Here is a 13,083-nt window from a genome sequence, read left to right as displayed (position 1 = left end):
ATTTAAAAATGGAGGCCAGCAATCGGCACTGGACTAAGCAAAGTTTGTTTTTGATTCAAACTAAATTTCAAGACTGGACAGACGAAAAACTGGCAATACGGAGTTATTCCAACAAGTGAAAGAAAAACTTGGGGAAGCCGTTGATGTTGATGTTTACGTTTTACTGGGCATGCCCTATTGACTATTCTGTTTGATTTTCACGGCGCATGTAAACAAGTGATTGGAATATTCCTTTCTATGGATACCATTGTTTCCCGAAAGGTCATTGGGAAAGAGAAAAAGTGGTGATGTAAAAACGTGGCTACTGTGGAGTGTCTGTGGTGTAAAGACTGGCAGAGCAATGTAATATTGGAACGTGTGGCAACACCTACCTTGTTCCTCCCATAGACTTATTGATGCACGTGTGAGGTCGTGGTGACATGTTGGAACATTTTTGGTTAGTGGTGTGACACAAGATTTTTCCAATGTAAAAAACGTGACATGGCTCAAAAAAGGTTGAAAATCACTGATGTAGAGCAGTAGTGCCATCTACTCATTTCATTTAACTACTTTACAATCTTCTGCAGTCTCTGTGTATGCTGGCAGCCCCGCCTCCACCCACAGAGACTAAGAGACTGTATGACTGACAAAAGGGCTCACTCCATTCATGCCATTGTTCAATGGAACAAACAAGCCTGTTTGAAGGCAGGAGATGAGGAAAACAGCAATAAAGTTCTCGAGTTTTTAGGTCTTTTGCTGTAATTACCTGAATTTTCATTTACCTGACTTTTCAACAAAGGAAAAATGACATTGTTTGGACAAAACATTAAGAGATCCATTGAGTTATCAATCTTGGCAGGTAGAAGCATTACAGCAGAGCTCATGAAAAGTCATATTACTGTACTGTACTACGGCGGCCATTGTTTTTTCATTGCAAAAAGATTTGAGCCTTTTCTATAGAGGTCAGACTCTTATTAGCACGTAGCTACAGTATTTAGAAAGGAGGAAATAATGAACGAGTGAGTCTTTGCAGAGAGATGTTAATGTTTTTTGATCAGTTCAACTGAAGACTCTTTTTTTAGAACAGTGGTCTCAAACACACGGCCCGCGGGCCAAATGTGGCCCGCAGGATTCTAGTTTGAGGCCCCCGCCTTGATATGAAAGTTTAATGTTAGTGCGGCCCGCGCAAGTTTGATATGGATGCTGTATGGTATCATGTACCCAGAAAAAATTATTACGTTTGATTCATGTTCATGTTAAAGGTTAAATAACTGTTAATAGTTATCCTCCCTATCCGTGTGGAAGTGGTAAGTTTTTGGCTTTTTAAGTTTAAAGGAAATAACTTGAAGGCTACTGTTTAGGTTGCTAGCTCTCTAGTTTGCGAGTTAGCATGTGTCACAAGACCCTGCAGTTGCGCAATATGTTGGGTAACATTGCAGTAGCTACTTTTCATCAAATATATGATCTAAAGCACGTTAGCCATATATATCCTCAAATGTTTATAATCTTTACACTAATGGTCAATGACCTTATTTGAGTATTAATGCATGCATTCAAGTTACAAAGAAATACTTCACATAATTCAATTCCCAGTTCCACATGTCCAAAAGGAGGAAGAAGCAAAGCTTATTTAATCCTCGTCCCCATTCCTTTCACATCTGCTGCAGTACATTTATTCACTTCCTGTATTCCATATGGTATTTTTTTTTTTACTACATAGAAAAGAGATGGTCGGTAGTTTGTAAATTGATGTTTTAATTTTGTAAGGAAAATTTCCCATCCGAAATTATTAATTAATGATGTACATCAGGGGTTCCATAATCTTATTGATGATTTTTTAAATATTGTTTCCGTTACAATCAGTTGATGTTTTTTACTTACGTTACAAGTATTGACAATGAGAAACATGGAATTAGGATTTCTATCTATGGTTTCATTCCTTTCCTCCATTGTCCACAATTCAGGAATGTCTTCTGCCAGTTTTGGTCCAATGTCTGTCTATCTATCCATCCATCCATCCATCCATCCATCCATCCATCCATCCATCCATCCATCCATCCATCCATCCATCCATCCATCCATCCATCCACCCATCCATCTATTTAGAAAGTATTTGTTAACCTTTTCAACTACCTTATTCATATGATAATTATTGGTGTTGCCAACCATAAAATAATGAGGGTAGTCTGCTATTTTTTACTGTTCCAGATAATACTGTTAAATATAAATAAAATACCTTAATGCAGTGGTTTTCAAACTGGGGGGCCCAATGTTATGCCGTGGTTGGGGCGAGGGGGTCTACAGGGGGCTCCCATGAACACTTTTCATTATGTAACTGAGAAAAGAAAATGGTCATATGCTTCATCCACATCCTTTGTACTGTACACAATCTCCCATCTTTGTTCTTCTAGATCAGGGGTCTCAAACTCAATTTACTTGGGGGCCACTGGAGCTAGGGTCTGGGTGAGACTGGGCCGCATCAGGTTTTCCAAAAAAAAACCAACAAAAAAACGCATTTATTAAAAACAAAAAAAATTAAAAAACTTGCTTTGGTTCCAATTTTCTACAAGAAAAGCTCTGATAAAACATTCCACTGTTCTCAAATCTCAATCAGTAATAAATAAATATAATAATAATAATAATAATAATAAAACGGCAAATAATAAAAACTTAAGAAACCACATATAGTTGGCGGGTAGACAAATTATTTTTTTCAGATTAAAATGAACAAAGCATTATTAGAGCCCTGTAGACATGACAAAACACGACTATAATCACATTTATACTTTTTATTTACAACATATTGCGCAACTGCAGGGTCTTGAGACACATGCTAACTTGCAAACTAGAGAGTTAGCGACCTAAACGGTAGCCTTCAAGTTATTTCCTTTAAACTTAAATAGCCAAAAACTTACCACTTCCACACGGATAGGGAGGATAACTATTAACAGTTATTTAACCTTTAACATGAACATGAATCAAACGTAATAAGTTTTTCTGGGTACATGATACCATACAGCATCCATATTAAACTTCCCCGGGTCGCATTAACATTAAACTTTCATATCAAGGCGGGGGCCTCAAACTAGTGTCCTGCGGGCCACATTTGGCCTGCGGGCCGCGTGTTTGAGACCCCTGTTCTAAATATTTCCTGAAAGCGTTGCCACTGTCGTCTGTGTGTAGTCTTTGAAAAGTGTTTTTGGCCTCCATTTGTCTTTTTTTTTATGTCCGTTGTAAATTGTGAATGCGGGAAGATGGTCACTGATGTTATTGATTATCAGCAAAATTGTAATCAGATCTGTCTTTTTCCAATTATTATGGACAATTAGTTGTTAAGTCTCATTCGTTCCTCTTGCAAAGACGTTTTTTTTTATGGTGGCCATGTTTTTTAACAGATATTGCTCAAAATTTACACACGTCATTCCCCCAAAAGTGTTTTGCAATAATATAACCCAAAAGTTATGGTGGGTGTTATTTTGGGAAATTACAAGTCAATCTGACTTATGGAGTTTAATAACAGCGACACCTTGTGGTGAATTTGTCTGAAAAATAATAGCACAGGCACCACAGTGGTGCATGCAGCGTTTCAGCAGTCGAAGAGTTAAAGCAAATGTTTTGCTCATGTTTTCACATGCAGCTGCAACAGCTTGCTTCCATTATTATTTACAGTGTCAAACAATGTTTGGGATCCAGGACAGTTTAATCCTGAGGATGAGCCAGAGTCGGAACAAAAACACACTCTACAACTAGACTAAACAACCTGGATGGTGTGATTTTATCTCAGAAAATGTTCTTCTTCACTCTGCAAACACATGAAATAAAGCCCCAATAAAGTTCATCCTTATCTTGTATGCAAATAAAGGCATGGCAGTTTAAAGGTAAGGTTCAAGGTGCGTGCCTGCGTTGCAATAAATCAGCTATTAGGCTAAGTTGGAGGCACATGTTAATGCATCCATACCACAGAGCAGGATCATGAATCTGACTGCTCAGGATCACAGAATCCCTCTCAGGGACGGGAACCGCATCCCGCTGCTGGGACTGGGCACATATGGAGACCCTCGGACGGTGAGGAATAATGTTGTGATTTTGGGTCCATGCTTTAACTAGCTTAAATGTCCTTCACAGACACCAAAGGGGACGGCGTTGGAATGCGTCAAGCTGGCCATCGAGGTGGGCTACAGGCACTTTGACGGCGCCTTAGTCTACTTCAATGAACACGAGGTGGGTCGTGCCATCAGGGAAAAGATTGCAGACGGAACCGTGACAAGAGAGGACATCTTTTACTGTGGAAAGGTAACTTCAGTACATCCACTCACCATCAAAACACTATCCTGTATAACAGGGGTCTCAAACACGCGGCCCGCGGGCCAAATGTGGCCCGCAGGACACTAGTTTGAGGCCCCCGCCTTGATATGAAAGTTTAATGTTAGTGCGGCCCGTGCAAGTTTGATATGGATGCTGTATGGTATCATGTACCCAGAAAAAATTATTACGTTTGATTCATGTTCATGTTAAAGGTTAAATAACTGTTAATAGTTATCCTCCCTATCCGTGTGGAAGTGGTAAGTTTTCGGCTATTTAAGTTTAAAGGAAATAACTTGAAGGCTACCGTTTAGGTCGCTAGCTCTCTAGTTTGCGAGTTAGCATGTGTCTCAAGACCCTGCAGTTGCGCAATATGTTGTAAATAAAAAGAGTATAAATGTGACTATAGTCGTGTTTTGTCATGTCTACAGGGCTCTAATAATACTTTGTTAATTTTAATCTGAAAAAAATAATTTGTCTACCCACCAACTATATGTGGTTTCTTAAGTTTTTATTATTTGGTGTTTTATTATTATTATTATATTTATTTATTACTGATTGATTGATTTTCTTTATTCTTGATTTGTTTATTTGTTTTTCATCTTATTTTGTGTAGAAAAATAAAAAGTAAGATATTTGAGAACAGTGGAATGTTTTATCAGAGCTTTTCTTGTAGAAAATTTGAACCAAAATGAAGTTTTTAAAAAATTTTTGTTTTTAATAAATGCGTTTTTTTTGGTTTTTTTTGGAAAACCGGATGCGGCCCAGCCTCGCCCAGACCCAAGCTCCAGTGGCCCCCAGGGAAATTGAGTTTGAGACCCCTGCTGTATAACATGTCCTGTCTTTCCTCAGCTATGGAATACCTTCCATCCACCAGAACTGGTGAGACCGGCCTTGGAGAGGACCCTGAAGACACTGAAACTGGACTACGTGGATCTCTACATCATTGAACTTCCCATGGCCTTCAAGGTTCTGAGCACACTTGTTAATATGGCTTGAGATTACACTTGGTGCTTGCAGCATCCAACAAGATTCAAAACAACTTTAATACTGTGTCTTGGGTTATCTTTTATTTTGATGCCTTCCAGCCTGGAAATGAGTTCTACCCAAAAGACCAGAATGGAAAGTACATCTACCACCACACAGACCTCTGTGCAACATGGGAGGTAATGAAACACAAGTACCACCTTATAGTAGTACCCTAAATGCGGTAATTATGGTGTAGTCATTTTACAGATACACTCTATCATTCATTCATTTTCTATCGCTTTTTCCTCACGAAGGGTCGCGGGGGTGCTGGAGCCTATCCCAGCTGTCTTTGGGCGAGAGGCAGAGTACACCCTGGACTGGTGGCCAGCCAATCACAGGGCACATATAGACAAACAACCATTCACACTCACATTCATACCTATGGACAATTTGGAGTGGCCAATTAACCTATCATGTTTTTGGAATGTGGGAGGAAACCGGAGTACCCGGAGAAAACCCACGCATGCACGGGGAGAACAGGCAAACTCCACACAGAGATGGCCTGAGGGTGGAATTGAACCCTGGTCTCCTAGCTGTGAGGTCTGCGCGCTAACCACTTGACCGCCGTGCAGCCACTCTATTATTCATTCATTCATTTTCTACTGCTTTTTCCTCACGAGCGTCGCGGGGGGTGCTGGAGCCTATCCCAGCTGTCTTCGGGCGAGAGGCGGGGTACACCCTGGACTGGTCGCCAGCCAATCGCAGGGCACATATAGACAAACAACCATTCACACTCACATTCATACCTATGGACAATTTGGAGTCACCTAACCTATTTTTTTGGAATGTGGGAGGAAACCGGAGTACCCGGAGAAAATCCACGCATCTCTGTGTCAATCGGTAATAAATAAACATAATAACCCCCAGCATGGACTGTTCTCTCGCCTGGCGTCTGGGAGAAGGCTCTGCAGCATCCGCTGTAGGACGACCAGGTTCAGAGACAGCTACTTCCCCCTGGCCATCAGACTGCTGAATGCCAAATAAGCCCCTCTACCCTTAATTACATTATTATTATTTATTTAAATTATTTGGGCAATTTACTGTTCACGCTGCACTTTACATTATGTTGTTCATATTTGGTGTCTATTCTATCTATTTATTCCCCACATTATTATTATTATTATTATTATTTATTATTACTTATCTTTTGTGTCTGTTATTATATGGGAGCCAGGCAACGACATTTCGTTGGCAATTTCACTACTGTGTTTTTGTGCAATGACAATAAAGGGAGTCTATCTATCTATCTATCTATCTATCTATCTATCTATCTATCTATCTATCTATCTATCTATCTATCTATCAAATAATAAAAACTTAAGAAACCACATATAGTTGGTGGGTAGACAAATTATTTTTTTCAGATTAAAATGAACAAAGCATTATTAGAGCCCTGTAGACATGACAAAACACGACTATAGTCACATTTATACTCTTTTTATTTACAACATATTGCGCAACTGCAGGGTCTTGAGACACATGCTAACTCGCAAACTAGAGAGCTAGCGACCTAAACGGTAGCCTTCAAGTTATTTCCTTTAAACTTAAATAGCCAAAAACGTACCACTTCCACACGGATAGGGAGGATAACTATTAACAGTTATCCAGATCCAGTTAACAGTTATTTAACCATTAACATGAACATTAATCAAACGTAATAATTTTTTCTGGGTACATGATACCATAGAGCATCCATATCAAACTTGCACGGGCCGCACTAACATTAAACTTTCATATCAAGGCGGGGGCCTCAAACTAGTGTCCTGCGGGCCACATTTGGCCCACGGGCCGTGTGTTTGAGACCCCTGATTTAGGATATCAAGTCAGTCTGAATTGATTGTTGATGTTTCTTTGTTCTATTGTGTCCAGGCGTTAGAGGCATGTGTGGACGCTGGTCTTGTGAAGTCCCTGGGGGTGTCCAACTTTAACCGCAGACAACTTGAGCTCCTTCTCAACAAACCAGGCCTCAAACACAAGCCTGTGTCCAACCAGGTGGCTTCCACTGCTACTTCAGTACATACTTCAGTGTAGTTTCCATCCTCATATAATGGTGGAAAAAAAGTGTTTGTTCTTTTTGTGCATGTTTGCAAAACTGGGTGGGGCCACCCTTAGCAGCAACAACTGCAATCAAGCATTTGGGATAACTTGCAATGAGTCTCTTACAGCGCTGTGGAGGAATTTTGGTCCACTCATTTTTGCAGAAATGTTGTCATTCAGCCTTTTTAAGGTCATGCCACCAGTCAGGACTTTGACTAGGCCACTCCAAAGGCATTCATAGGTGGACTTGCTGGTGTGTTTTGGATCATTGTCCTGCTACAGAACCCAAGTTGGTTTCAGCTTGAGGTCACCAACAGATGGGCGGACATTCTCCTTCGGGATTTTTTGGTAGACAGCAGAATTCATGGTTCCATTTATCACAGCAAGTCTTCCAGGTCCAGAAGCAGCAAAACAGCCCCAGACCATCACACTACCACCACCATATTTTACTCTTGGTATGATGTTCTTTTTCTGAACCTCTAAAAAGTTGAAGACAAGCTCAGTACTGGTTTTTGTCCTAGAACTAGTCTTTGCCCAACGTTTTTTTTCGAGTGGAATCATGAACACTAAACCTTAATTGAGTCAAGTGAGGCCTGCATTTTTTTGGGGTGTCGCTGTGGGGTCTTTTGTGACCTCTTGGATGAGTTGTTGCTGCACTCTTGGGGTAATTTGGGTTGGCCAGGCACACCTGGGAAGCTTCACCATGTTTTCGTCATTTGTAGATAATGGCTCTCACTGTGGTTCGCTGGAGTCCCAAAGCTTTAGAAATGGCTTTATAACCTTTACCTTCACTTTTTCACAAAGGGGCGTGTAGGTTTGGATTTTTTCCATCCCTTAACTCTTTATAGGGCACTCGCTGAAATACTTAGAAATTTAAAAATTCAATCCTTCAGTGTTATTGGGGGCTATAAGAAGACATTTTTCTCTTTATACTTTTTAAAAAAGTTTCAGGTTTTGGGCGCAAATCAAGATACCATATACAGGTCAAACTGCACAAGGTGACATCAACAGAGGTACTGTAGTTAGAGTGACTGTCATCAACTTATCATGGTTACTTTTTATGTTTGGGCCGAGAGTGTCGGGGCCCCAAGCGTCAGAAAATTGCTATTTCCGACTTCTGAATGAAGAAGGAGGTTTGATACTCTCCGGCTCACTCCTGATTGATCACAGCCCATGATGTCACTTCCTGTGACATTGTCTGATCTTGGCTGATTGGCATGAGAAAGTCACATGACTCTGTTGCCTTGCTGAGACATGGGGAAACCCTGTTTTTTTAAGTTACCATATATGGTTACTTGCCCTATAAAGGGTTAATATTATAATGCTTCATTTAAAAAGCTGCATTTTGTGTTTAGTTGTGTTGTCATTGACTAATGTTTAAATTTGGTTGATGATCTGAAACATTTAAGTGTGACAAACACTTTGTCACACCGCTGTATATTCAGCCAAAGCTTACCAGATTTCTAATTACTTTGTACTTTATTACTTTGTGTCTTCTTACTCAGGTGGAATGTCACCCTTACTTCACGCAGCCCCAACTTCTGGACTATTGCCGTCAAAATGACATTGTCATCGTTGGCTACTGTCCCCTCGGTTCCTCCAGAGATGAATCCTGGTGTGTGGAGAGACATTTTCTATTTATATACGTAACTACATTTGTAGGTTATCACATGGTTTGTCTGGGTACTGATACTGGGCCTGATACCAGACAAACCATGTGATGATCTTATTATCATTCATTCATTCATTCATTTATTTTCTGCCGCTTTTTCCTCACGAGGGTCGCGGGGGTGCTGGAGCCTATCCCAGCTGTCTTTGGGCGAGAGGCAGAGTACACCCTGGACTGGTGGCCAGCCAATCACAGGGCACATATACAGTAGACAAACAACCATTCACACTCACATTCATACCTATGGCCAATTTGGAGTGGCCAATTAACCTAGCATGTTTTTGGAATGTGGGAGGAAACCGGAGTACCCGGAGAAAACCCACGCATGCACGGGGAGAACATGCAAACTCCACACAGAGATGGCCGAGGGTGGAATTGAACCCTGGTCTCCAAGCTGTGAGGTCTGCGCGCTAACCACTTGTCCACCGTGCCGCGATCTTATTATCACATACTATTTGATCATGAGCTTATTATCACGTATTATTTAATCAAAAGACCATTTTGTTTCCAGAAAATGTTCAGTTTATTACATGTATTATATCTAAACAGTGTAAACATAATAATTGCAAAAATATTTCAACAATAATATTTTATCAACAATCTTATCTTATCAATGTCTGACAATTAAAGTTCCATTAATCAAGTTTGGGTTTTTTGGTGACTGGAGAAGCACGAGGAATATTTATAGTGTGTGTTCACGCTCGTGCGCTGTTCTCTGATTGGTTGTGTAAGTGTATAAGTGTAATTATCACATACTACAGTATTAATTGTAGTGTATAAGTGTAATTATCACATACTACAGTATTAATTGTAGTGTAATAAGTGTAATTATCACATACTACAGTATTAATTGTAGTGTAATAAGTGTAATTATCACATACTGCAGTATTAATTGGCCCTGTACCCTAGAAACCGCCCATGAATGATACGGGAAAAGGCCGAAATGATACTGTGTCAAAGCCCAGGGCAGTGATACTGATAAAATATAGAGTTTAACCATGTCCAGTATCAGCCCCCGTAGCTGTCCACTCAGAGCGCGCTGCTCTGGTATCGTGCCCGTGAAACAACCAATCAGAGAACAGCGCACGAGCCCAGGTCATGAAGTGGGCTCCTGGGCCTAGCTTTCGAAACTCCGCGCATGTGACAGGAAATGTCACTGTAACTATAAATATTCCTTGTGCTTCTCCAGTCACCAAAAAACCCAAACTTGATTAATGGAATTTTAATTGTCAGACATTGATAAGATAAGACGGTTGATAGAATATTATTGTTGAAATATTTTTGCAATTATTGTGTTTACACTGTTTAGATATAATACATGTAATAAACTGAACATTTTCTGGAAACAAAATGGTCTTTTGATTAAATAATACGTGATAATAAGCTCATGATTAAATAGTATGTGATAATAAGATCATCACATGGTTTGTCTGGTATCAAGCCAGGTATCATGCCCCCAAGTGTCAGTATCAGCCCGAGACCGAAGATACTATAACCTATAATTATGTCAGTGCTTTACTTGACCTGGAATTGAAAAGAGCACATTGATTGTGTAATCACTGACATGACATGACTGTCATCAGGGTGAATGTCAAGTGTCCTCCGATGCTGGAGGATGAGCTGCTGGCGTCCATTGGCAGGAAGTACAACAAGAGCAGCGCTCAGGTTGCTCTGCGCTTTAACGTGCAGAGAGGAGTGGTGGTCATTCCCAAGAGCTTCAGCCCGCAAAGGATCCGGCACAACTTCCAGGTTTAAGCAACACAACACATGTCAGATTTTAGTAGCTGTGAGGATGCCTGTCGGGGTACATTGCTGTGGTCTACAACCCTTCATTTCCGGTGCTTGACTTTTTCCCTGCTGTGGTAGATATTTGATTTTTCACTCACCGAGGAAGAAATGAAAGCCATCGAAGGTTTGAACAAGAACATACGCTTTGTGGAACTCCTAATGTAAGTTTATTATTTATTTATTAATTTGTTTGTTTGTGTGGCTTGACCTGCTTTTCTTAACATAGGTGGAGCGACCATCCGGAATATCCCTTTCATGATGAATTCTAATGTAAATGGGTGATATGAATGCATTACAATTAAAAGCAATAATAATATAATAATAAAAACACATGGAATGCAAGTTAGTAATACATTATATGGACACAATATTTAGGTACATCTGAAAAAAATAGAAGAGCTGTGTCCCCGCATGATTAACTTTTATAAAAGCAACATTTGTGATTTTTAATGACATGCATTGTCAACACTTGCATTTGAAAATGAGAGAAATATTCTGGAAAATAAGGATAATGCTGATTTTAGTTTTTTTTTAATGAAAATAGTTAAATATGGGAAACTATTTTTAACGAAAGGGTTGCCAGATATGATTGATGCCGTGCAGGCGTACCTATTGAAGTGGCCAGTGAGTGCATCCTTATAGTCACCACTAGAGGTCGCTATCTGACAGCAAATGAGCTTAAACGTGAGTTACTTTTGTTCCAGAGTAAAACATAAAACCACCATAAAGCCTTTATACACCATATTACACCATCGGAAATATTTTAAGTATTATTTAGTATTTAAGTATCTTTAATATTAGCACAGGCGGCACGGCCGTCTAGTGGTTAGCGCACAGCTAGGAGACCAGGGTTCAATTCCGACCCTCGGCCATCTCTGTGTGGAGTTTGCATGTTCTCCCCGTGCATGCGTGGGTTTTCTCCGGGTACTCTGGTTTCCTCCCACATTCCAAAAACATGCTAGGTTAATTGGCAAATCCAAATTGTCCATAGGTATGAATGTGAGTGTGAATGGTTGTTTGTCTATATGTGCCCTGTGATTGGCTGGCGACCAGTCCAGGGTGTACCCCGCCTCTCGCCCGAAGAAAAGCTGGGATAGGCTCCAGCACCCCCCGCGACCCTCATGAGGAAAAAGCGGTAGAAAATGAATGAATGAATGAATAATATTAGCACTATTAATAGTCCATATATAAATAATGGTAATGGTAATGGTAATGGTTTTATTTCATTTGAACATGCATCAGATTACAATTGAGTGCATCCCATAATCAGTTCCCAGTCCCACATGTCCAAAAGGAGTAGGAAGAAGCAAAGCTTATTAAATCCTACCCCTCCATCTGGTACTTTTACAATCAGTAACTGTTACATTTGCTCACTTCCTGTCTTTCTGATTTTTATTTTTATTTTTATTTTTATTTTTATTTTTATTTTTATTTTTATTTTTATTTTTATTTATTTTTTTTTATTTTTATTTTTATTTTATTTTTATTTTTTTTGTCACATTCCGAAGTACGAGGTGATATGACCATACAGCAGGAGTGGGCAAACTACGGCCCGGGCATCACCTGCGGCGCGCCAAGAATTTGAATCCGGATAACTTTTAACATACAAACTGGCAACATGACTTAAAAGTCGGGTGTTTTATTTAGTAAAAAATAAACAACAAAACTGTAAAATTAAATTACATAGTTTGATGTGGTGTGATGTTCAAAGTGCTCCTAAAAAAAAGACACGCTTTGGCTATGCTATGGCTATGCTATGGCTATGGCTTTTTAACGTAGTCCTAGCATAGAAGTGTTTCAAATGTACTTCTTTCCTGAGATCATATTTCTCCTCTCTTGTAGAGAAGTATTGGATGACATTTTTAGCTAATTGGTTGTTTTTAGCCTTATGCATTATTTTAGCTGTTTGAAGATGAACTATATCAGCAAGTTGAAGTATTTGTGATTTTAGAAATAAGGAGTTAGTATGTTCTCTGTAGGCGGCATTATGAATTATCCTTACTGGCCTTTTTTGCAGTACATTTAGCGAGTGAAGATTGTTTTTATAGTTATTATCCCATATTTCCACACAATAAGTAAGATATGGTAGAACCAGAGAGCAATAAAGAGTGTGGAGTGATTTCTGATTGAGAACAAATTTTGCTTTGTTCAATACTGAAATATTTCTGGCCACCTTATGTTGTATATTTGTAATATGAGGTTTCCAGCTCATATTTTCATCTATTGTGATCCACAATACACAACATGTGTAACAGGAAAAGGTGCGTTCAAGGACGGTC

General features: G+C 39.6%; 1 protein-coding gene across 1 annotated transcript; it reads left to right on the top strand.

The window, feature by feature from the left end:
- The first annotated feature begins 3,586 nt into the window (after positions 1-3,586).
- On the top strand, positions 3,587-11,146 carry LOC131131057 (aldo-keto reductase family 1 member D1-like). The gene is made up of 9 exons (XM_058075378.2): positions 3,587-4,044; positions 4,105-4,272; positions 5,134-5,250; positions 5,370-5,447; positions 7,180-7,302; positions 8,853-8,962; positions 10,600-10,765; positions 10,883-10,965; positions 11,031-11,146. The coding sequence occupies exons 1-9, from the start codon at positions 3,952-3,954 to the stop codon at positions 11,071-11,073; spliced, it is 981 nt and encodes a 326-aa protein (XP_057931361.2). The 5' UTR covers positions 3,587-3,951; the 3' UTR covers positions 11,074-11,146.
- The last annotated feature ends 1,937 nt before the right edge of the window (positions 11,147-13,083 follow it).

Source organism: Doryrhamphus excisus, linkage group LG1 (genome assembly GCF_037039965.1).
Source record: "Doryrhamphus excisus strain RoL-2023G ecotype Guam linkage group LG1, RoL_Dexc_Guam_v1.1, whole genome shotgun sequence".
In the NCBI taxonomy this organism is placed as follows: Eukaryota; Metazoa; Chordata; class Actinopteri; order Syngnathiformes; family Syngnathidae; genus Doryrhamphus; species Doryrhamphus excisus.
Note: the sequence above shows the minus strand (reverse complement) of the source record. Positions and strands in the feature narration are given on the sequence as shown.

Coding starts and splice junctions, on each gene's coding strand:
- LOC131131057 (XM_058075378.2), top strand. CDS start 3,952: ATGAATCTGACTGCTCAGGATCACAGAATCCCTCTCAGGGACGGGAAC. Junction 5,251..5,369: donor AACTTCCCATGGCCTTCAAG/GTTCTGAGCACA, acceptor GATGCCTTCCAG/CCTGGAAATGAGTTCTACCC. Junction 10,966..11,030: donor CGCTTTGTGGAACTCCTAAT/GTAAGTTTATTA, acceptor TTCTTAACATAG/GTGGAGCGACCATCCGGAAT.